The sequence below is a fragment of the Cibotium barometz genome, chromosome 30, assembly GCF_041138505.1.
Source record: "Cibotium barometz isolate CiBa-2024 chromosome 30, ASM4113850v1, whole genome shotgun sequence".
NCBI classification, from domain to species: domain Eukaryota; kingdom Viridiplantae; phylum Streptophyta; class Polypodiopsida; order Cyatheales; family Cibotiaceae; genus Cibotium; species Cibotium barometz.
This window is the reverse complement of record NC_141075.1, coordinates 32195966-32218425: the sequence shown is the minus strand read 5'-3', so window position 1 is coordinate 32218425 and position 22460 is coordinate 32195966. Positions and strand designations below refer to the sequence as shown.

At 38.7% G+C, this 22460-nt stretch overlaps 1 protein-coding gene and 1 pseudogene across 2 annotated transcripts; both read right to left on the bottom strand.

Moving 5' to 3' along the window:
* Positions 1 to 204: 204 nt before the first annotated feature.
* LOC147621393 (homeobox-leucine zipper protein HAT4-like) lies at positions 205 to 2105 on the bottom strand. The gene is made up of 3 exons (XM_086824555.1): positions 1441 to 2105; positions 1013 to 1092; positions 205 to 872 (listed from the first exon to the last, which is right to left on the bottom strand). The coding sequence occupies exons 1-3, from the start codon at positions 1978 to 1980 to the stop codon at positions 572 to 574; spliced, it is 921 nt and encodes a 306-aa protein (XP_086680681.1). The 5' UTR covers positions 1981 to 2105; the 3' UTR covers positions 205 to 571.
* Positions 2106 to 20181: 18076 nt separating this feature from the next.
* On the bottom strand, positions 20182 to 22086 carry LOC147621392 (homeobox-leucine zipper protein HAT4-like; annotated as a pseudogene). Its single transcript, XR_015269887.1, has 3 exons — positions 21430 to 22086; positions 20958 to 21037; positions 20182 to 20835 (listed from the first exon to the last, which is right to left on the bottom strand). The product of XR_015269887.1 is annotated as a homeobox-leucine zipper protein HAT4-like (transcript).
* Between the last annotated feature and the right edge of the window lie 374 nt (positions 22087 to 22460).

The following is a 22460-nucleotide window of genomic DNA, read 5'->3' as shown; positions in this document are numbered from 1 at the left end:
TTTTATCGTGTAGGGTCAAACCATGCTTGGAGTGGGGAGAATAAAAATTCCAACAAGCATTTGTCTTTGGAATTAAATCTCACATCTTCATCTCAATCTCAATTGATGTGCAATTTAAAGATAAATAAAGACGTATCCTACAATCTAAATAGCCCCACCTTTTGGAACTCACACAGATGTAGCTTCGATTATTGCAGAGCGCTATGGAGATGTGTAAATTTGGAGAACAAGCCCCTTATATTTTGTTTCTTCTGTTAATGATTTTCCTATAATATGATGAGATCCTAGGGGGTTCATGCTTCATTCCCATGCACCATTTTTTGGGCGGCCTCATAAAGATTTGAAGGAATGAAGGCATATTTTCACAAATCAATATGCAGTATGTGAGGCTACGTATTCTTTACAAAAGAAGGCTAGCTACTACAAGGAAAGCCATCAACCTCCTTGAAGGAGGAGAAGGGGATTTCTCTATTACCGTGGTAAAATTTCTTCTTGCTGTTGGGACTAATCTCAACGGTATGGCAGTAGATGTGCGTGTTGGGGGCACATTTAAGCAGCCGAAATTTTAGACCTAGCATGCAGGTGAGGGCTTTTGAGGGTGAGGGGGAAGTGGTGGGGCTTGGGGAGGCTGCTGGCAGCATGAGGATGCTACGGTGGCAGCACGAGGGGCTAGTAGGCGCTCGCACGACGGGCACATGGTGAGAGAGGCCGCGGGCAAGGGCAAGGGCATGTAGAAATCATGGCAGGGAGTGCCCATCTTCAACCCCCTCAGCTCCGCCACCTCCTTCTGCAACCACCTATTCTCCTCCGCCAATGACTCGCAGCACCTCTTGAGCACCTCAAAGCCCACCTCTGTCTGCTTAAGCTTGGTCCTGCACACAGCATCCAATTAGGGCCAGTAGAGCTTCCCTCTTATCTCAAGCCTCTTTTTTCTGTTTTCCTGGATGAAGCCACCTACGTGGGTTACAACAGAAGTCAGGAAAAACTGTGCATATAAGGTCTCCATCTATACCTTGCTCTCCTGTTTTGAAACCACACTTCAACTTGCCGAGGCCGTAGATTGAGCTGTTTGGCGAGCGCATTTTTCTGTTTCTGTGAAATCACAGACAATATATCAGTTGATTCGGCACAAGGTTAAGATAACCTGCTTGCCAGACGATTGGCTTTAAGCACACGGTTAAAACAACTCGCTTGACAGAGATGATTTGCTTAAGCACAATGTTAAGATGATCTGCTTGTCATATAATTTGCTTAAGCACAAGATTAAGACAGCCTTCCTGATTGGGATTACTTAAGAACAAAATTGAGCCTGCGGGAGCACAAGCCACCATTCCTTTGGGCTTTTACATAAGCGCAAGATTAAGGCAAAAGATTAAGCCACACACTTGTTAAGATCAAGCTTAATCCCTTAATTAAGCCACGATTGAGCAGGAGACCTACCGGATTGAGGGTGATGTGCTCCTTGAACAGAGCTTCAAGGAGGGCAGATTGCTCTTTGGAGAGCCGAAGCTTCTTTCTGGCAGAGCCTCCTCCTTCCTCATCGCTGGCCCGCGATGTAACCTCGTGAATTAAAGTTCTCTCATGATCTGCTTCTGATGCCTTGTCGCGCTCACGCTTAAGGCCCGGAAGGCCAGAAAGCTGCAGGGTAGGGGGGGGCTCTTGGGCGTCATCTTCACTCTCTGAACTGGAAGGCATCTGGTTCACATCGATCCCGCGCAAGCTTTGAGGGCCATAGCCATCCATACTCCCCCAAAGATTGAAACAGCTGCTAGAAGGGGGCTGGGCCTTCTGAGAAAATGGGCGCAAAGGTAAAAGCTCCAATTGTACAGGAGGACTGGAACCCTCTGCTGTGTTAATCCCAGAACTAGCCCTGGAAAGCTCCATGGCCAGGTTAAGACTGGTGGGCAGATCGCAAGAAGCCATTGATCGCAGCCTCTGCACACCAAGAAGAACTTGCTGTTTGTCATCAGTAACCTGCATGTTTAGGTTGCAAAATCAATAGGCGATGGAGGCAAAGGATGGGGGTGAGAAAACAAAGACAACTGAGCTCGCCCTCAGGAGAAAGCTTCCCAAAGCTTAGACTGGTTCCCCACATGCATGCAGGAGAAGAAATGAGAATTGAAAGTGTAGATTGCAAGAGCCAACCAGGATTTTGAAGCCAAAAGTAAAGTAATATTTTTTTTAAAAGTTTTAAGAACTCCTTTCCATGATTGTTGAAAAGACGGTCCATCATGCTCCAATGAGTGTGCCATCCTTACTTACATTCAGTGTGGCTTCTATCGTCCAATCCACCTATCCACAACCCATTCACACATGAGGCTAAAGACCCTTGTCAGGTGACATCAATGGATGGCATTGATCAAAAATCGCGACGCTTTTTTGGGCCATCGGATAAAGTAAATTCTTTAGGGACGGATATCCTATCCAACATGTAGAGATTTTTGAATCCACATGCGAAATCTATGGACCTGTCTCAGTGATGTGACAATGATTCACGCTTTCTCACTAACCCTGGAAGGGAAAACGTATTAGTGGTTCTCAACCCTCAAACCTGAGGATAAGGTTAACTTTGCACGACTCAAGAATGTGTTTGTGCCCAGATTTGCCAGAAGTGGTGATAGATGGAGCCCTGTGACACAACTGCACGATATCAAACAAAAGGAAATGGAGTCGATGAGAGACTATGTGTCTCGACTTAAGAACTTAAATTCAAGGTGCAAACTATATGAGAGATTAATTGACGACGATCGGTTATTACCTTACTTTCGGAGAGGGGTTAGAGACCACAAGATGCATGATTATCTGGTACTAGCTCGACCAACCACTCTAGATGCATGTTGCAAACTGGTAATTGAATATGAAGATAATATGTTGGAATTGCCACAATCGGAAGATATTAGAATATCTTTGGCAACAACGGCTTTGCGTGTTTCAGTCACCCCAAGAGATTGGAACTCGGAGCAAGCAAGTCAGAAACATGACTGTAGATGAGCTCAATAATGCAATACCGGAGAAATTGAAGGTAAAGGAGGGAAGAGAGACATCTGGGCATGGGCATGGGCATAACCATCTTTACCCCTGCAGAGAATTGGTGTGGTGCTCATAGATGTGCATATTGAATCACACTACCACCGAATGTTTGCAATTAAGAGCAAGGCCATTACTCTATTGTGTACACTATGTAAAATTAGGGAATCATGGCACTTCAATGTGCAGATATCCAAGGTTCCAAACTGTTGCAGCTGCTTTCAGCTTTGCTTTGTTTTGCTGAGATGCTATAATTACTAGACAGTAGCTATAGACAACGGCGATCTGCTCCATCATCTGCGCAAAAGAAAATCGCATATTTGCTCACGTTGCCATCTGCTTAGTCATCGTTTGCATGAGGCGTCGCATGAGCAGCCTCCAAAAAGGTTGAACTTTGGAGGAGGGTGAGGACACTTCGACTAGCAGCACTCCAATCGAGCACTGTTGTGGCTTGCTAATCCCGTGCAAGGTCGTTGGCGCCAAATACTTGTGATGATCTGCTAGACGTAGGATCTATATGGTCTGTAATATGAGCGTAATGCAGCTTATATGTCCCTTTGTTGTTGGCGTTAGTCAATGACACACATTTGTGTCCTCAGTCATCATAAGAATGCCCAACTGCAATGCTGCCAGGAACTTGTAATGCTATGCCTGGCTACCACAATATACTTCAAGATGGTGCTGTTGCACCTTGTGCCGCTAAGCATGCTGCTCCTGAGACGTCTGTGGTGGTTGTTAGGCATCTATTGTAAGGTGTGGTCTGGCTTTGAGTCTGCATGCATCCTGATCTTATTCCACACTACCTTAAATGATGGAAGTAGTCTTGTTGGTGTTTTTTTCCCCCACACCAGGTGCACTAAGGACTCAGGCCCCTAAATTTTTATTGAGTGGCCTTGAGTTCAGAAAGATCATTATTTTTATTTTTGGTCATTGGATATGACGTAGGATCTATATGGTCTGTAATATGAGCGTAATGCAGCTTATATGTCCCTTTGTTGTTGGCGTCGATCAATGACACACATTTGTGTCCTCAGTCATCATAAGAATGCCCAACTGCAATGCTGCCAGGAACTTGTAATGCTATGCTTGGCTACCACAATATACTTCAAGATGGTGCTGTTGCACCTTGTGCCGCTAAGCATGCTGCTCCTGAGACGTCTGTGGTGGTTGTTAGGCATCTATTGTAAGGTGTGGTCTGGCTTTGAGTCTGCATGCATCCTGATCTTATTCCACACTACCTTAAATGATGGAAGTAGTCTTGTTGGTGTTTTTTTCCCCCACACCAGGTGCACTAAGGACTCAGGCCCCTAAATTTTTATTGAGTGGCCTTGAGTTCGAAAAGATCATTATTTTTATTTTTGGTCATTGGATATGACGTAGGATCTATATGGTCTGTAATATGAGCGTAATGCAGCTTATATGTCCCTTTGTTGTTGGCGTCGGTCAATGACACACATTTGTGTCCTCAGTAATCATAAGAATGCCCAACTGCGATGCTGCCAGGAACTTGTAATGCTATGCTTGGCTACCACAATATACTTCAAGATGGTGCTGTTGCACCTTGTGCCGCTAAGCATGTTGCTCCTGAGACGTCTGTGGTGGTTGTTAGGCATCTATTGTAAGGTGTGGTCTGGCTTTGAGTCTGCATGCATCCTGATCTTATTCCACACTACCTTAAATGATGGAAGTAGTCTTGTTGGTGTTTTTTTCCCCCACACCAGGTGCACTAAGGACTCAAGCCCCTAAATTTTTATTGAGTGGCCTTGAGTTCAGAAAGATCATTATTTTTATTTTTGGTCATTGGATATAATTCTATGAGAAGGTTCATGCACATCAAAAGAAGAAACCATAATTAATAGAAGTGATGAATATAAAATAAAAATTTAATCCAACAAATAGGAAACATAGAGTGTATGTTATCAGAATGTATTTGAAGCCCTCTTAAAAATATTATTCCACCCTCTTAAACAATTTGGGGATGTCTAGATTATTTCTACATCATGCCAAATTACATCATAAGTAAGGTGCACATTGGTGTATCCTTGGGGCCTCCTCGTTTGCATTGTAGGGTGATTCCTAGAGTACTTATGCCTGAGGAACATGTCTATGGTGATGGTTTGTTTGCCTATGGAATAATGTGTTGAATTTACCAATGATTTTATAGGTGAGATTAAGGCAGATGCACATAAATATCTATTTTGGAATGCATTCATAGTTTTGAGCAAGCTTTGTATATATGTGCAAGATTACGCACATTATTTTATTTATTTTCATAAGCTTAGACGTAAAGCACATACTTTGGCAATATTTTCTTTTTTATATTTTGTAAAGCTTAAAAGGTTTCCCCTAGTCCCTCAAGTAATTTGATAAAAATAAAATGGTATGCTTCTCCTTACAATTTATAAAAGCCCTTTCATTTAATGAATTGGTTATAAGAATTGAAAAATGGATACGTGAGACATGTTACGTGAGCTAAGCTATGATAAACTCGTATCGATTAAAATATTTATTATCAAGGTGGCAAGAATAATCTAAAATATAGGGCCATTTTGTTGGGTATCTCTACATCAATTTTCTTAATGCCTCTCAAGATAATAATGGAGAAATTGGGTCATCCAACGATGTGAGTAACACTACTCTTACTATAGTATTACCTTAATACCTTATCCTAATGGCACTATGATTTTCCATTCTAGACAAAAGTCTCACCTTAATTACAAGTCCATCAGAATAAATTCTATGAGATATAGTTCTAGGAAGTATTTAGGTGCAAGTTCAATGAAATATGTGAATAAGGGTGGTCATAAATCAAGAGCACATGCATGGGTATATGAATTTGTCATTATTTTGTAATGAAGTTATTAATTAGAAAGACTTAATAGAAAGAGCCTTGTAGTGGCCTTCAATGTAAGTTCAAGTATATGTGAATAAGGGTGGTGGTCATAAATCAAGAGAAAATGCATGGATATATGAATTTTTCATTATTATGTCATGAAATTACTACTAGAAAGAGTCTCAGAATTCTAATGTTGGATATCAATGCTCCACCCTCATGCTTTAACCCATGTGTGTGTGTGTGTGTGTGTGTGTGTGTGTGTGTGTGTGTGAGAGAGAGAGAGAGAGAGAGAGAGAGGCAAAGCATATGACAATCTATAAATCTTAGGGATAGGGTAATTGGGGGTTGTGGGAGGGGGGTATATTGAGGAACTTACATGCTCTAATACTCGATGTATACATGCTAGAGGGGATTAAATATATATTTATTTAATGTGATTAATTTATAGAGGGGGGAATAAATATTAAAAATCCAAACATGTACACTTCCAAAAGAGAGGTCAAGAATTGTGTTTAAAAATATAATTAAAATGCAGGAGTATAACATTTATTACAAATTTTGGAATTGTAAAGTGTACACATTTATTACAACTTTAGAATTGTAAAGTGTACACATTTAAATGTGTGCATATACACGACATCACTACTCATTGTTGAAATATACAAGTGAATTGGGTGTGTGCGAGAACAAGCCCTTAGCAAGAGGCTGTAAAAGAGAATCTGTAAATGTGAGAGAAGCTGTGAAAAGGTGAGAAGTATCTACTCGGAGAGAATAAAGGGTAGCATGAGAAGATTAAGGAGGTGTGGAGATATTCTGGGAAGAGGTGGAGAGAATCAAGCAAAAGAGGTGGAGTGAATCAGGGAGAAGTCAGTGGGATTAGATGCTTGGATGTAAACCCTATAAATTGAGGCATTGGCCTAACGAGAATTTGGTGGTTTTTGATTATCCATGCCTACATTAAGCTATCAGTTAATTATCTTAATTATCATCTAATCTCTTTTCTAATGATGTTGATTCTAGCATTTGATCCACCATAGCTCATCACATTGCTGCAAATTTAACATGGTATCAGAGCCTAGCCTAGAATCCATCAATCTTATGAGCCCATTACCTTGCTAATCACTTAGCTAATTAGAATTAGTAGATAATTAAGTTTTTAACCTCTTTTTCAAGTAGCCCATTACCTTGCTAATCACTTAGCTAATTAAGATTAGTAGATAATTAAGTTTTTAACCTCTTTTTCAAGTAGCCTCTATACCCCCAGCTGGTAGAGGAGCTCCCTCTCACTACATAAAATTAGCCCAAACCACTGTAGCCACACATAGCCACAAGCCTTGTGCTTCAGCCCATCATGACAAACCTGCAAACCGTCGGCGCAAGCAGCAGAAAATCGTGTTTTTTCTAGCGCCTGTTTTTCTAAAGAAAATGAAGATCTTGTCTGCTCCAGGTACAATGGCTCTAATTCATCTTGGACCTAGGGTAGACATTGCCCTTGAATCTTGAAATTGGATCAAGAGGTAAGACCCCCTTCACGTCATCTCATGAGTACGGCACAAGAGATAGCCAAATTTAATGGGGAGCAGTTTTATACATGCAGACAAAAACCATGTATTTGCTCATGAGGAAAAATCTATGGCGGCTAGTTGAGGGAAGCGATGAATGGACCAGAGGTGAGAGGGGAGCGATGAATGCCCAGAGGTGAGAGGGGAAAATGAGTGGAAGAGCAAGAATGAGAAAGCATTAGGACTTATCTAAATGATGAAATCATTCATCACATCACAGGGATACAATGGGCAAAAGATTCATGGGATGAACTCAATAAATTATTTGGCACTCAAGCAAAAAATTCAAAGATAAATCTATTAATGCAATTCTACAAACTGGATATGAAGGAAAGTGAACCTTTAATTACACGAACAAATATAAAAGCATTAAGCAACAACTGTCAGCCATTGGCAAAAAGGTAGAAGATGATGAGGCACTAGCAGTGCTTCTAAAGAGTGTGGACAAAGGTGAATATGAAAACATTGTAGCAACATTAAAGAATGTACCTGAATTGAAGCTGCACGAGATAGAAGGAGCTCTACTAGAGCAAGAGACCAGAGTCAAAGAGAAGAAATGGATGGACTCAACAGCTGGAGAAGAAAAAGCATTCTTCACCCGAGGAGGATTTTATCGAGGACAAGGACGAGGAAGAGGCAGAGTAGGAGGAAGGACCTTCACTTGCCAGAACTGTGGAAAGCCAGGACACATGGCAAGAGACTGCTACAGCAAACCCAGTGGAGAAGGACCGACATCGACAAACTTCATGGAGGCTCCTAAGGAAGTGGAGTCAGATCATCTGTTTTGAGAGAGAGAGAGAGAGAGAGAGAGAGAGAGAGAGAGAGAGAGAGAGAGAAACCCCACAACCCAATGTAACCTGCCCCAACAGAGTAAAACCCCCTTTGAGCCATCGATGATGTAGGCCATGTGGTAGATGTATGTGTGAGCACTTTAGTCAAGGTCACGGGCACTTGTAGTAGCCTTGGACACATAAAGAGAGAGAGTGTCAAGGACTATGAGTTTAGGGACTTGAGGCACTGGTTGCGGGGACTATCAAGTAAGAGTGAAACTTGGTATATGGTCCAGGTGTGCTAGGAGTATTCACTTGAGGGGAGGTGTTGAAATATACAAGTGAATTGGGTGTGTGCGGGAACAAGCCCTTAGCAAGAGGCTGTAAAAGAGAATCTGTAAATGTGAGAGAAGCTGTGAAAAGGTGAGAAGTATCTACTGGGAGAGAATAAAGGGTAGCATGAGAAGATTTAGGAGGTGTGGAGATATTCTGGGAAGAGGTGGAGAGAATCAAGCAAAAGAGGTGGAGTGAATCAAGGAGAAATCAGTGGGATTAGATGCTTGGATGTAAACCCTATAAATTGAGGCATTGGCCTAATGAGAATTTGGTGGTTTTTGATTATCCATGACTACATTAAGCTATCAATTAATTGCTCATTGATCATGTCTTAATTATCATCTAATCTCTTTTCTAATGATGTTGATTCTATCATTTGATCCACCATAGCTCATCACATTGCTGCAAATTTAACACTCATTCTTATGTGTGCATTGATGTTTTGATAGGCTGTAATGTATACACATTCAAATGTGTACATATATGTGATTCAACCACAATTTCATACTCAAATATTTCATTGACTCCTTTTAAGGATAATCTTATTAAGGGTATGGGTTGGTTAGATCTAGGATTAGGGTGAAATGTACATAGGGCTAGGATTAGGGTTTGGGTAGGTGAGGCTTGGGATTAGGCTTTCATGAAAGGAATTTGGGTAAGGAGGGTAAACCTATTCTTGGAAATATATGTTGTGACTCTTCCGTAATGAGTATATGTTTTATCTACTAGTAAAACATAACACAATAGAATGCATTCATGGAGGATAAGTTCAAGGGCCATGTGAGTGAGCTAAAACCACCATGTTAACATATAAGTGACACGAACATATTATGGGGAGCTTGAAATTGATCTTGAAATGTACACATAGATAAGATAGTATGAAAATTTTGATATGTCGTGATGCGATTAATAAGTCATAGCTGCATACTCTAGCACATAGGAACACTAACTAGATTCATTGTACATCTTTAAATGGTATAAGGAGCATGTATAGGCACTCAATAATTGATAATCCCTTGAATATAATTCCATTCATGTTCTAGAATATTGAAGTAAAGTGAACATATCAAAGAAACTAGTGTACTTTTGTGCCTAAGAGAAAAGCTTTACAAAGATACCTTTTCCTCGAAGAAAGGGAAAAAATTTGAGAAACTAAATCCGTGTTGACATGCAATATCCCTTTGATAGTTACATTTGTTGTGCCTACTTTGAAACCTTTTCAATCCTTGAAGGTACACTGAAATCATTTAGTGGGTCCCTAAGATCTAGTTATGAATTTTCTAAACTAGCATTATTACTTTAGCATTTAAGGTAAGAGCCAGAAGAAAAAATCTAATCACGCATGTGTTTTTTATTTTTCCCAAAAGTTTATGGATAATGGATTAGCCTCCTAAAGGTGTAGCATTGTGGATCTTTAATCAAAATATCGTCAAGTTTGCAATTATTTCTTTGATGCCCATGAAAAGATGGTCATAGAGCACATCCATATTTAATTTAGTAGTCCAATTTTTGTGAAAGCAATGTCATATCAAATTGTCAATTATGTTTGTGAGTGATGTGTAATCACGTGTAGGCCGTCATGATTGAAGAGGTTCTAGCACTCAATACTCCTTCCTAGGTGAAAATCCACATTGTTACAAAGGAGAAAGTGCCTTTAGAACATATTCAAAAGGCACTAATACAAAATATGCAAATAAGGTTACTCAAAGATCCAATTAGTGCATTGCTAGGGTTGGCATGTAACTTCCTCCTAAATTCCTATTACAATGACCTCTCAACCTTAAAGTATAATATAAGATAAAGTATGGGTGTAACTTTGAGTTGTTCTAATATAGTGTTGTGGCCTATTGGTGGTATTTGAACTTTCTGTTTCAAGGCGTGGTCCAAAATAACAGTGGTGATGAACCTTACATATCCATTCAATGCTTTCTTTTGGCCACTAGCCTTGCTTGGTTATGTGAACAAGCTCTTTATAGGGATGCCAAAGAGCATGTTCACATGAGGGCATTTGATCATAAGGAATTCACACACACACACACACACACATTCATAGGGCATTTGATCATAAGGAATTCACACACACATTCATAGGGCTTTTTTACACAAAGCCTGCTTAATTCCCATGTGATGATGCATGAAACATTTAAGCTCATCCACAATCCTCCCACTCACAAAATGCACATTATAAAGGCCCGTAGGGCGGCCTATTCATACTAGGTACAAGTCATCCAAGTTTTTAGCTCATGTCTCATGAGTTTGTATCTAGCTACCATGTTGGAAAAATTAAAAAATGACGCGGAATGTAAAAGTAGAGACTTGAGAGGAGACCACTTATTTATTTTACCTTTTCTCTCTAGTAAACGTAGAATTCCACTATGGGCCAATAGTACTATGAATTGAGATTTTAAGTTTATGATATAATAATAAAGAATTTGAAAAGTTCACATAATTATTTCGTGGTAGTATGCCACAAGTCAACATGATTGGCATGGCCAACCAACTAGGACCCACATATATACATTGAGGTGGTACATTAATGCATTAAAGTATAAAGCCACACCTACAAAAAAGACAATTTAGGTAAATGTGAATCAAACATAGCCCAATTATATTAAATATAATAATTTCACAAGATGAGACCTATGAGAAAATATTCTTTTGAAAAATATTATTGACAAACATGTTCTACTCAACCAAGGTTGCTTTTTTACTCCCATATTTAGTGCTTTTGGGTATTTATTAAAGCCACAAATTTGAAGATAGTTTTGAATTAAGAATTTTGGTCAATATTGAATATTGAGGGAGCACATCAAAGCCTAAACCCATTATCCTATTGTTTCCATAGTTGACCTTTTCTTTTCAGGCCAATTTCCATGCTGCAACAAGTTGCAACCAGTTATGTTTGTGGAGAGTATTACATTGATTAAAACAAGTTAGCCAAAAGCTTTTTGTGGTGGCAAAGTCAACCTCTAGACTTTCAAATCAAATTTAGAAAAACAATTTACATGTTTTCCAACAAGTAAAAAAAAGGAGATATCTTGGCCAAAGTCAGTTTTATAACTAAAAATTTCAAAAAATTTGCCAAGGTAACAAGCTGAAGCTCCAACTAAAGGAAATTTTCTTCTAGCACTAAATTAGCCTTCAAAAAAACACTAAAGGAAATTTTCTTCTAGCACTCTATTGAATATATCAACTTGAAAATGGTAGGAAGTTTTTATGTTACATGGAAATTAGCCCTTGATTCTCTTCATTTAGGAAATGAGGAAGAAATGGACGTCATAACAAAATCAATTAATTATTAAAGAAACACCATGAAACCTATTTCAAACTACTACCATACAAAAAGGAACAAATCAAAGTCTGTGTTTTCATGCATGGGTAACAAATTATGACAATGAAAAGCCAATGAGTCCATGGTATTATGCTAGCCTACCACAATATGATTGATTTTTCTTTTTTTGTGACCCTTCAAAGTTGTCCATGTAAAGGAGAAGATGTAACTTGTAGAGGTCATGTCCTCCCCCCCCCCCCCTCTCTCTCTCTCTCTCTCTCTAGCTAGGGCATTTACCACCTATTCACAACCCGTTCACGTGTGAGGCTAGCTAGGGCCAACTCCTCTCACATTCTGGTCTCTGCATTGGTGTAGGTGTAGTCGATGGCTTGTTCACATGATCCTCTCCGGTTGGCAACCAAAGGGAATCCATTGTTTTTCTTTCTTTCTTTTTCTCTAAAACCTTAGTGTAGGAACGAGGAGCACGCGGGGGAAAGGGAAGGTGGTGGGGCTAGAATCCGCCGCCCATCAAAACATCCATTAAAATCCTCCAATTATATATTTTCCATTTATTAGAGGCTAAGAAATGTTGCAGTTTTCACTCTTGCACAAGACAAGGTTGTCCCATGCTAGAGAGAACCCCACCTCACTAACAAGGCCAACAGTAAAATTTCGCAACCAACTGTGTTCTTGCACCCAAAGAATCTAGCGGCCTTTCACCTCCAATATTCTTATTGATGTAGAGCTATTACACTTTAACTACACGTACACAAGAATTTGATCTATTATACTTAATTACATGAAATTTGACATTCTACAAAGAATTTGATCTATTATACTTAATTACATGAAATTTGACATTCTACAAAATAGTGGACAAGTGGGTTTTCCATTTATCCTTATGTGCCAACTTGCTTCGTGCACTCATTGTGTCCATGATGATGAAACCCATTATGCATTACTAGAGGAATGTCATGTACCATCACGAACTTAAATACCTTGAAGGGTAGGTGTAGGGTAGTCTCTGACAATGGTAGAAAGAAGTTCAACATCATTGCTTTTGTGGGCAGGTAGATCCCATGCATGTTTAATCTTGTTGTGAATATTTTAGCATGTTACATTTCTTATATACAATAAAGTTTTAGGATTAAAATGGAACTTATCATTTGACCTGCAACAAATTAATTTCTCAAAGCCAACTTCATTCATTTTCATCTTAAACACCACTTCTTTTAGGAGAATGTGGCCCTTAAAGTATGTGTTTATGGTAGTATAAGATACAATTAAGTTGAACATGCCAATTGCTCTACTCACATATCTAGCTTCAATTGGAGAATCTTGAAGATTATCTTTCAAGGAAGGTCTTGAGAGTTTGGGGTGGGGGTGTAACTTAAAAATATGTAAGGTAACACCATGAGAGTTTTCATATTGCAACTGTCAAGTGAATCTATAGTCATATCCTATTAGGATGTTTACAAAAGAATGAATTTTGAAGGTTGCAAGGTCATGTAATGTAGCCATAGTAATGTGCAAGTGTTCTTACTTGTCAAAATAATGACACGAGAAAAGAAAAAGGTGCATATCACTCTCCAAAATTCTCTATTTTATACCTAAGAGAAAGTGACATGATAGACCTTGCTGTTTGATGAGACCATTCTTAGTTTTAACAAACCTTGAATTGTTGATGTAAGATCTCTCTTAAAGTCAAGCTTCAACAAGAAGATCCAATGATGGAAGTAGTCTTGTTTACGATTTTTTCCCCACATAAGGTGCACTAAAGACTCAATAGAGGAGGTTGGGTTTCCCCCAAATTTTTACAGGGTGGCCTTGAGTTAACAACCTCCACCATGAGTGTCTTACTTTGAAACAAATAATAGATGCACTTAAATCTAGCTCCACTTAACAATTGATTTTCCTTGAGGTATTATGTTCAAGTGATAAAGGACCCTACAAACACACCTGGACGCATTCTTTAAAAAGGACAATTCTAGGAGAAATGTAACGGTTCAAATGAGCCACATGCTATAAGAGGCATTTCCTACACAAACACACATGGACTCGTTCTTTGAAAAGAACAATTCTAGGAGAAATGCAACCATTCAAATGAGCCACATGCTATAAGAGGCATTTCTTGTACTCTTGTTTCCACCCAATGTTCATAAAAAGCATGTTAAGCATGATGGAGTTGAATCCTTTTCATCTTCACATGAAAAATAATGTTTTTGAGATTCTTAAAAAATCCATCCTACTCCACTGTGGGGAAAAATGTCCATCTTAATTCATATCTAAGGTTTTTTTTAATAAACAATAATGTCATGTACTTATTTTAAATCCTTTCCAACCTTAGACAGCCACTACTATTGATGGTAAGTTGGACAAAAGAAATGATAGCTTGAACTTAATTTGACAATAACTCCCTTGTAGCATCTGACCCCCCTCCACTTTGGAAAACTAGCTCAAGCATTAAAAATATTTCATCCAATGATTGACAAGAATCACCATCAATCAATCAAATTTCCTACTTTTCTCAAAGCTTTAGTGAGCCAATAATATGAGGAGTTTTTAGCATATTCTTGAGAAAGTTAAGAATTTAAATATTTTAGTTATAGTTTAACTCACAATTACAAAAATACCTAGAACCTTTAAAGAATGAGAAAAATGTTTTTTGGGAGCATTACACCACCTCTTATGTGACACAAATTCCTTGAAGGTGATTATTAACACATTAATATGGTGCCAAGACTAGCTATTCTTCATCTTGTTTTACAAGCATGTCTACTATCTAAATTATGTGATTTCATAATTGGCTATTCTCATTATCACGTAAAAAGAAACAACCAACATAAAAAGATGGCTAAACTCTTCCAAAAAAAACACAATGAGGATGTTCTTTCACCAATAGGATTAATTGCATTTTCAGATTATGTGAGATAGCATGAGATCTCGATAATAAAAGGGTTTTTTTCCTTTCATGGAGTAACACAAAATATACATACACTTTAAAAAATTATAAACTCATGGGGTACCTTTTATTGACTTCAAATCCATACAAGGGGTGGTTTTAAACTCTAAAAAATACTTATAATATAAATATGTATATATTATACATATTATAATACATATATGTATACATTAAACTCTAAAAATACTTATAATATAAATATGTATATATTATATGGGGTTTTTATATAATGACCTACATTTTGCTCCATCATTTTTGTCATTATGGAACACCTACATGACCCTATTTTTTTAAACAATCATTAAAATGTAAACTATTCTTAATGTGGACATGATTAGATGGATATGGGATGAAGCAATTAAATTAAATTATAATAATTGTAAAGTATATGATAGTGGTATTCATAGTTGTAATTAGTATTAAGTACTCTTATAAGCATGAATTTTTTTAATAATTTACACATTAATAGTGGTATTCTTAGGTGTAATTGATAGTTTACACATTGATAGTGATATTCATAGGTGCAATTAATAATTTGCACATTGATAGTGATATTCATAGGTGCAATTAATAATATACACATTGATAGTGATATTCATATGCCGGGGTCTTGTCAGGACCTGGCACTTACGTGGTTCCATACCACCTAGTCGGCTCTAGAGGAGATGTGACTAGGTGGTTCCATACCACCTAGTCGGCTCTAGAGGAGATGCGACTAATGCAGTTGCACCCAATGCAATAAGCCAACACGCGAATGTTGAGCTACCATCTTCCTAAGTGCGGGGAGAATGAGCATGAATGCAAGTAGGTTAGCTCCTGTGGGTATCCCAATTCCAGACAACCTATCACATCCAGACAAGAATGACTTAACACAAAATTGAACACAACACATATAGAGATGAATAGATAGAAAACAATAGTGAGAAAAGATCCAATCCATTCCTGAATATTATGGTACAATGCCTTAGAAGAACTATTCCCATGAATTGTTCTCTCAACTCTCATGTGTCCCTATTCAGTACTGTTCCTCTCCTCAGAGCCTGAGTAGACTCGACATGTATCTCTAGATAGTGATGTACTCACTTTTATCGTCTCACCCGGGTAGCCTAGACTCACTCTCACTCCTCTATCCCCTTATGCAACTATTATCTCCTACCAATTGTCTTCAATTTTCTTGTTTATGCATTTGCACATGGGATAATGGATTTCCTTTTGACCCGGGTGAATCAAAGAGGAGTGAAGTGGAAGATGTAAAGAATGGATTTCCTTTTGACCCGGGCGGATCAAAGAGGAGTGAAGTGGAAGATGTAAAGAATGGATTTCCTTTTGACCCGGGTGGATCAAAGAGGAGTGAAGTGGAAGATGTAAAGAATGGAAGTGAATCTCCTTTTTCCAGGTGGATCAAAAGAAGAGTGAAGTTGCCTATGTGTGTTTATCATGAGACAAGGATAATATGGCTACCTTATGCAACGCCTCAAGTGATGCATATGCCAGTTGTAAAGATGCAAGTATATCAGGGGTGAAGGCATGCATAAATGAAAAGTGTGGCACATGTTTTGGTTAATAGTGGGGGGCACATATAGCAAATATGGATTACAAATAGGTATGCAAAGATGTGAGTTTGAGAATCACAAGTGAGCTTCCTAGCTTTTTGTCAACCTGTCTTTACATAGGAAGGGTTTGAAGGGTTGTTGGATTCATTTTGGAAGTCCAATGAGTGTCAAGAACAATGAATTAGCTTGATGGAAATACTTGTAAATTCACTCTGGACAGCCCTACACCCTTGGGATTCGGATGCATAATGTTTGGAAGCTACACAAAGCTTTTATGCCATTATGGGGTAGATGTTATGGCTTGTTTTGAAGGCTTCTTGGGTAGTTTACAGACATATATATGCAATTTTGGCTTCCCATACATGGTGGGAGCTTGACATGAGTCCATTGACATATGCTCCATCCATGTGGATTGTGATTCTACATATCAATGGTTTCGAAGACGAAACCTCTTAGGTGGGGATGGTTTGTAACAAAGTGACTGGCCTCATATGAATGGTCTCATGTGAATAATGGTCTCATATGAATAATGAGCATAATGCCAATGGACCATGCCCATTGGATAATATTAATGATAGTGTGAAAGGGGTGGTCATGTATATATACTAACATAGGCCATTATTGGGGATAACCTTGATGGAAATAACCCTTTCTTTTCCTAATCATACGCTAATCCCTTTCATCTTTGTTAATGTTATTTAATCCATGTTTCCTAGGCTAATGAGGCTAGCCACTTTCTTTCACCTATAAAAAAGACAATGTAGGTAAATGTGCATCAAACATAGCCAAATTATATTAGATAGAATCATTTCACAAGATGAGACCTATGACAAAAAATTATTTTATTGTTGACAAACATGTTCCACACAACCAGGGTTGCTTTTTTACTCCCATATTTAGTGTGTTCGGGTATTTATTAAAGCCACAAATTGAAGATAGTTTGCAATTAGGAATTTTGGTCAAAATTGACGATTGAGGGAATCCATCAAAGCCTACACCCATTATCATATTGTTTCGATAGTTGGCCTTCCTTTATTTCAGGCCAATTTCCATGCTTCAACAAGTTGCAACTAGTTGGGTTTGTGGAGAGTATTACATTGACTAAAACAAGTTAGCCAAAATCTTTTTATGGTGGCACCTCTAGTCTTTCAAATCAAATTTAGAAAAACAAACATTTTTCCAACAAGTCAAAATAAGGAGATAGCTTGGTTTAATAACTAAAAATTTCAAAACCTTTGCCAAGGCAACAAGCTGAAACTCTAACCTATTTTTTTCAATCTTAGCCTCAAAAAAAACACTAAAGGGCATTTTTTTCTTACACTCTTTTGATATATCAACTTGAAACAGGTAGGAAGTTTTCATGTCACATGTGGAAATTAGCCTTTTGGTTCTCTTCATTTAGGAAATGAGGAAGAAATGGACATCGCAACAAAATCAAATAATTATTAAAGAAACGCCATGAAATCTATTTCAAACTACTACCATAAAAAAAGTAACAAATAAAAGGCTGTGTTTTGTGTTTTTGAGGATGACATGCATGAGCAATAAATTATAACAATGAAAAGCCAATGATTCCATGCTATTACGCTAGCCTACCATAATATGATTGATTTTTTTTTCTAACCCTTCAAAGTCATCCATTTAAAGGAGAAGACGTAACTTGTAGGTTATGTCCTCTCTCTCTCTCTCTCTCTCTCTCTCTCTCTCTCTCTCTCTCTCTCTCTCTCTCTAGTCATTATCCCATGCATCTAGTGTTTTCAAACATCAATGATCATAATTATTTCTTCTCCAAAAAAGAGAGAAGACAAAAACAACTTTACTTTTCATGGAGTCCGACATTTGGACACCTTGGAGTTTGGAGTATAATTTTGATACCTCTAATATCACTATAAGTCTTGGCCAAGATTTTAAATAATGATTCAAAAGGTGTCAAATTCCTTCTTATGTAGAATGGGGGCCACTTCCTTGAAATGTATTTACAAGTTGGCTAGTAATTTCAAGTATATCACCTAACAATTGAACCACTTTCATTTCTTCTTATAAAAACTTTTATATGCCTATAATCACTCATGTTTCATGAGCACCTGTGCTTACTGATGAATATGTGGTGCATATTGAATATTTCTAAACATTATTTTGTTTTTTGTCTCTCCTAGAGCCCAATTCTAAAATACACTGAACCACATACCAAGAAATGTCTAATTGTATCCATTTATAAATCATGAAGTCGCTTTCTATCCACCACCAAATCATGATATAGAAAGTTTCTTTATCATAATTAAGGTTCCGGTAAGTTCTAATTTTTTGAAGATTGTTTATAAGTTTATATCGTGATGATAAACTATTTAAAATTTCCTTGGAATGCACTTCCTTTCAAGTTTAGACAACAGTCATGCTAGAGAAATTAATTTGGTGAATCATGGCCTTGCAATTAAAGACAAAGCTAAGATTTACCATATGATGGGATAATATGAGTTGTATACACGTTATTACCACACAAATGCGACATTTGTAGTAATTAATTCACAAGTACCACACTTGTGGGAAATATTTTACATACTTCTAAAGCATGCATTCATTAAAATATATTCTTGAAATGTTTCATAATTTTTGTACGTTTTTAAACCTTATTAATGAGTTATTCTTACTTGTAATGGATCATTTGCTTTAAGTAAAGATGAACTACAAGAGAGCATTGCAAAATGGTTGAACATGGGGATGATGATGGTTTTTATGCATGTGTATGTGCATGTGCACGTGTGTGTACCTACAAAATGGTTAATCATGGGGATGATGCATGTGGGTATGTGCATGTGTGCACGCGCGCGCGCGCGTGCGTGCGTGCGTGCGTGTGTGTGTGTGTGTGAGAGAGAGAGAGAGAGAGAGAGAGAAAGAGACGCTAACAATATTCCTTTAAAGTGATCATTAGCACCATGTTTTCAAATACTATGTCTAGAATTTTATGTTTAATCTTTGTCGTGTACATTCGATTAGTAAGCATATAAGATATCTTCCAGATTGAGCCTCATTATCTCATTATATCTCAAACCATGGAAATATGCCAACCAATGCAACTCAATTGATCATTGATCATTATTTGAAAGCATAAAATTAAAAGTCTATACTCATTCATGCAAATATGCCAACCAATGCACTTTGATTATTAATCCATGGTATATTTTGATGATAATGCATAGATATCCCATGAATTTAATAATGGTTTTTGACTTCTTCTAGGTGTGGTTACTAGTTTTACTCATTGTCATACAAAATAATGCAACACATAGGTACATGGACTAATTGTCGTGTGCATGCATTCATATACATAGCAAATGCATACAAAATACATTTATGCATTGACATTGCAAGCATGTTGGGTTTAGATGATCATTTTCTAATAAAAAGCAAGATCCAATTCCTCAAAAGCACCAATTATAAGGCATTTTCTCCTTTATATAAATAAACCATGCATATATAGATATATTGCAAGTTAAAGACCAAACTTTTTATGATTGGCTAGATAGTTTTGATTTGGAAATTGTTAAATCTACAGTCTTACCAAGTTACATGAACAAGATTTTTCATGATTGGCTAGATAATTTTGATTTGAAAATGTTAAATCTAAAGTCTTACCAAGTTAAATGAATAAACTTTTTATGATTGGCTAGATAATTTTGATTTGAAAATTGTTAAATCTAGGGTCTTACCATGCTTGGTGTGGGGAAAATAAAAATTTCAACAAGCATTTTTAGAATTAGAGAAAATCACCACCATCTCACACCTTCATCTCAATCTCAATTGATGTGCAATTTAAAGATAAATAAGTATACTACAATCTAAATAGCAGAAGCAGCAAAGGAACTCACATTGATGTACTGCTCTCTGCACAGAATGTCCTTGCAATAAGTCCTTGAGTTTCAGTTTACACATTAAGGCACTGTCTGTACTTAATAGGCAGGCATTGATTACAAATCAAGGTATATTTTCACATACTAGACCATAGTCAACAGTATGTGAGGCTATGTAGCTACTACAAGGAAAGCCATCAACCTCTTTCAAGGAGGAGAAGGGGATTTCTCTATTACAGTGGTAAAATTTCTTCTTGCTGTTGGGACTAATCTCACTGGTATGGCAGTAGATGTGGGTGTTGGGGGCATATTTAAGAAGCCAAAATTTTAGACCTAGCATGCAGCCGAGGGCTTTTGTTGTGATGGGAAGCTGAGGGGGAAGTGGTGGGGCTTGGGGAAGGGGAGGCTGCTGGCAGCCGTGGTGGTTGAGGATGCTGCCGCGGCGATGACGGTGGCGGCATGAGGGGCCAGGCGCTCGCACGAGAGGCACATGGTGAGAGTGGCCGCTGGCAAGGGCATGTAGAAATCATGGGAGATGAGGCAGGGGGTGTCCACCTTCAACCCCCTCAGCTCAGCCACCTCCTTCTGCAACCGCCTATTCTCCTCAGTCAACAACTCGCAGCACCTCTTGAGCACCTCAAAGTCCACCTCTGTCTGCTTAAGCTTGGTCCTGCACACACACAGTGTCCACATCCAATTAGGGCCAATAGAGCTTCCCTCTTATTTCAAGCCTCTTTTTTCAGTTTTCCTGGATGGAGCCACCTATGTGGGTTATATAAGGTATCCACATACCTTGCTCTCCTGTTTTGAAACCACACTTCAACTTGCCGGGGCCGTAGATTGAGGTGTTTGGCGAGTGCATTTTTCTGTTTCTGTGAAATCACAGACAATATATCAGTTGATTCGGCACAAGGTTAAGACAACCGGCTTGCCAGACGATTGGCTTTAAGCACACGGTTAAGACAACCTGCTTGACAGACGATTGGCTTTAAGCACAAGGTTACAACAACTTGCTGGACAGATGATTTGCTTAAGCACAATGTTAAGACAATCTGCTTGTCATATAATTTGCTTAAGCACAAGATTAAGACAGCCTTCCTGATTGGGATTACTTGAGAACAAAATTGAGCGATTGGACAAGCCACCATTCCTTTGGGCTTTTACATAGGCGCAAGATTAAGGCAAAAGATTAAGCCATACAATTGATTAAGGCCGAGATCAAGCTTGATCCCTTAATTAAGCCACAATCGAGCAGGAGACCTACCGGATTGAGGGTGCTGTGCTCCTTGAAGCTCTCTTCAAGGAGGGCAGATTGCTCTTTGGAGAGCCGAAGCTTCTTTCTGGCACAGCCTCCTTCTTCCTCATCGCTGGCCCGCGATGTAGCCTCATGAAAAGTTCTCTCATGATCTGCATCTGCTGCCTTCTCGCGCACGCGCTTAAGGCCCGGAAGGCCAGAAAGCTGCAGGGTAGGGGGCTCTTGGGCGTCATCTTCACTCTCTGAACTGGAAGGCATCTGGTTCACATCGATGCCGCGCAAGCCATTCATACTCCTGGGCTGGGCCTTCTGAGAACAGGGCGCAAAGGTAAAAGCTCCAATTGTACAGGAGGACTGGAACCCTCTGCTGTGTTAATCCTAGAAATAGCAATGGAAAGCTCCATGGCCAGGTTAAGACTGGTGGGCGGAAGCCGTTGATCGGAGCCTCTGCACACCAAGAAGAACGTGCTGTTTGTTATCAGTAACCTGCAGCATGTGTAGGTTGCAAAGGATATGGAAGGGGCGGGGGGGGTTCGATAAGCTGTGAAGCCTAATTGCACAGAAAACAAAGGCAACTGAGCTCGCCCTCAGGAGAAAGCTTCCCAAAGCTTAGACTGGTTCCCCAAATGCATGCAAATGAGAAGCCGAAGTGTAGATTGCAAGAGCCAAATATAACATTAAATTTTGAAAAAAGTTCAGAACACCTTTCCATGATTGTGGTCCATGGAATGAAGTATGAGTAGCGCTACCATTATACATGATATGCCCATCATGCTGCAGTGACTCTGCCATCCTTACTTAAGTACACGCACGGTGGCTTCCACATTCTTGGGGTGGGACTCCATGGTGATGTTAGACTACCTAGGGACACAAATACCTTCCATCTCTAAGAACCACAAGAATTATCACATATCTGAACACTCTCGTATTATAAATGTCCTCTGGAAGTGTTCCTATCAAGAGAGTGTTCCTATCAAGAGAGTGTCCAAGCCATAACACCCATGATATAATTTGATTGGTTACGACAAATACAATTGTTG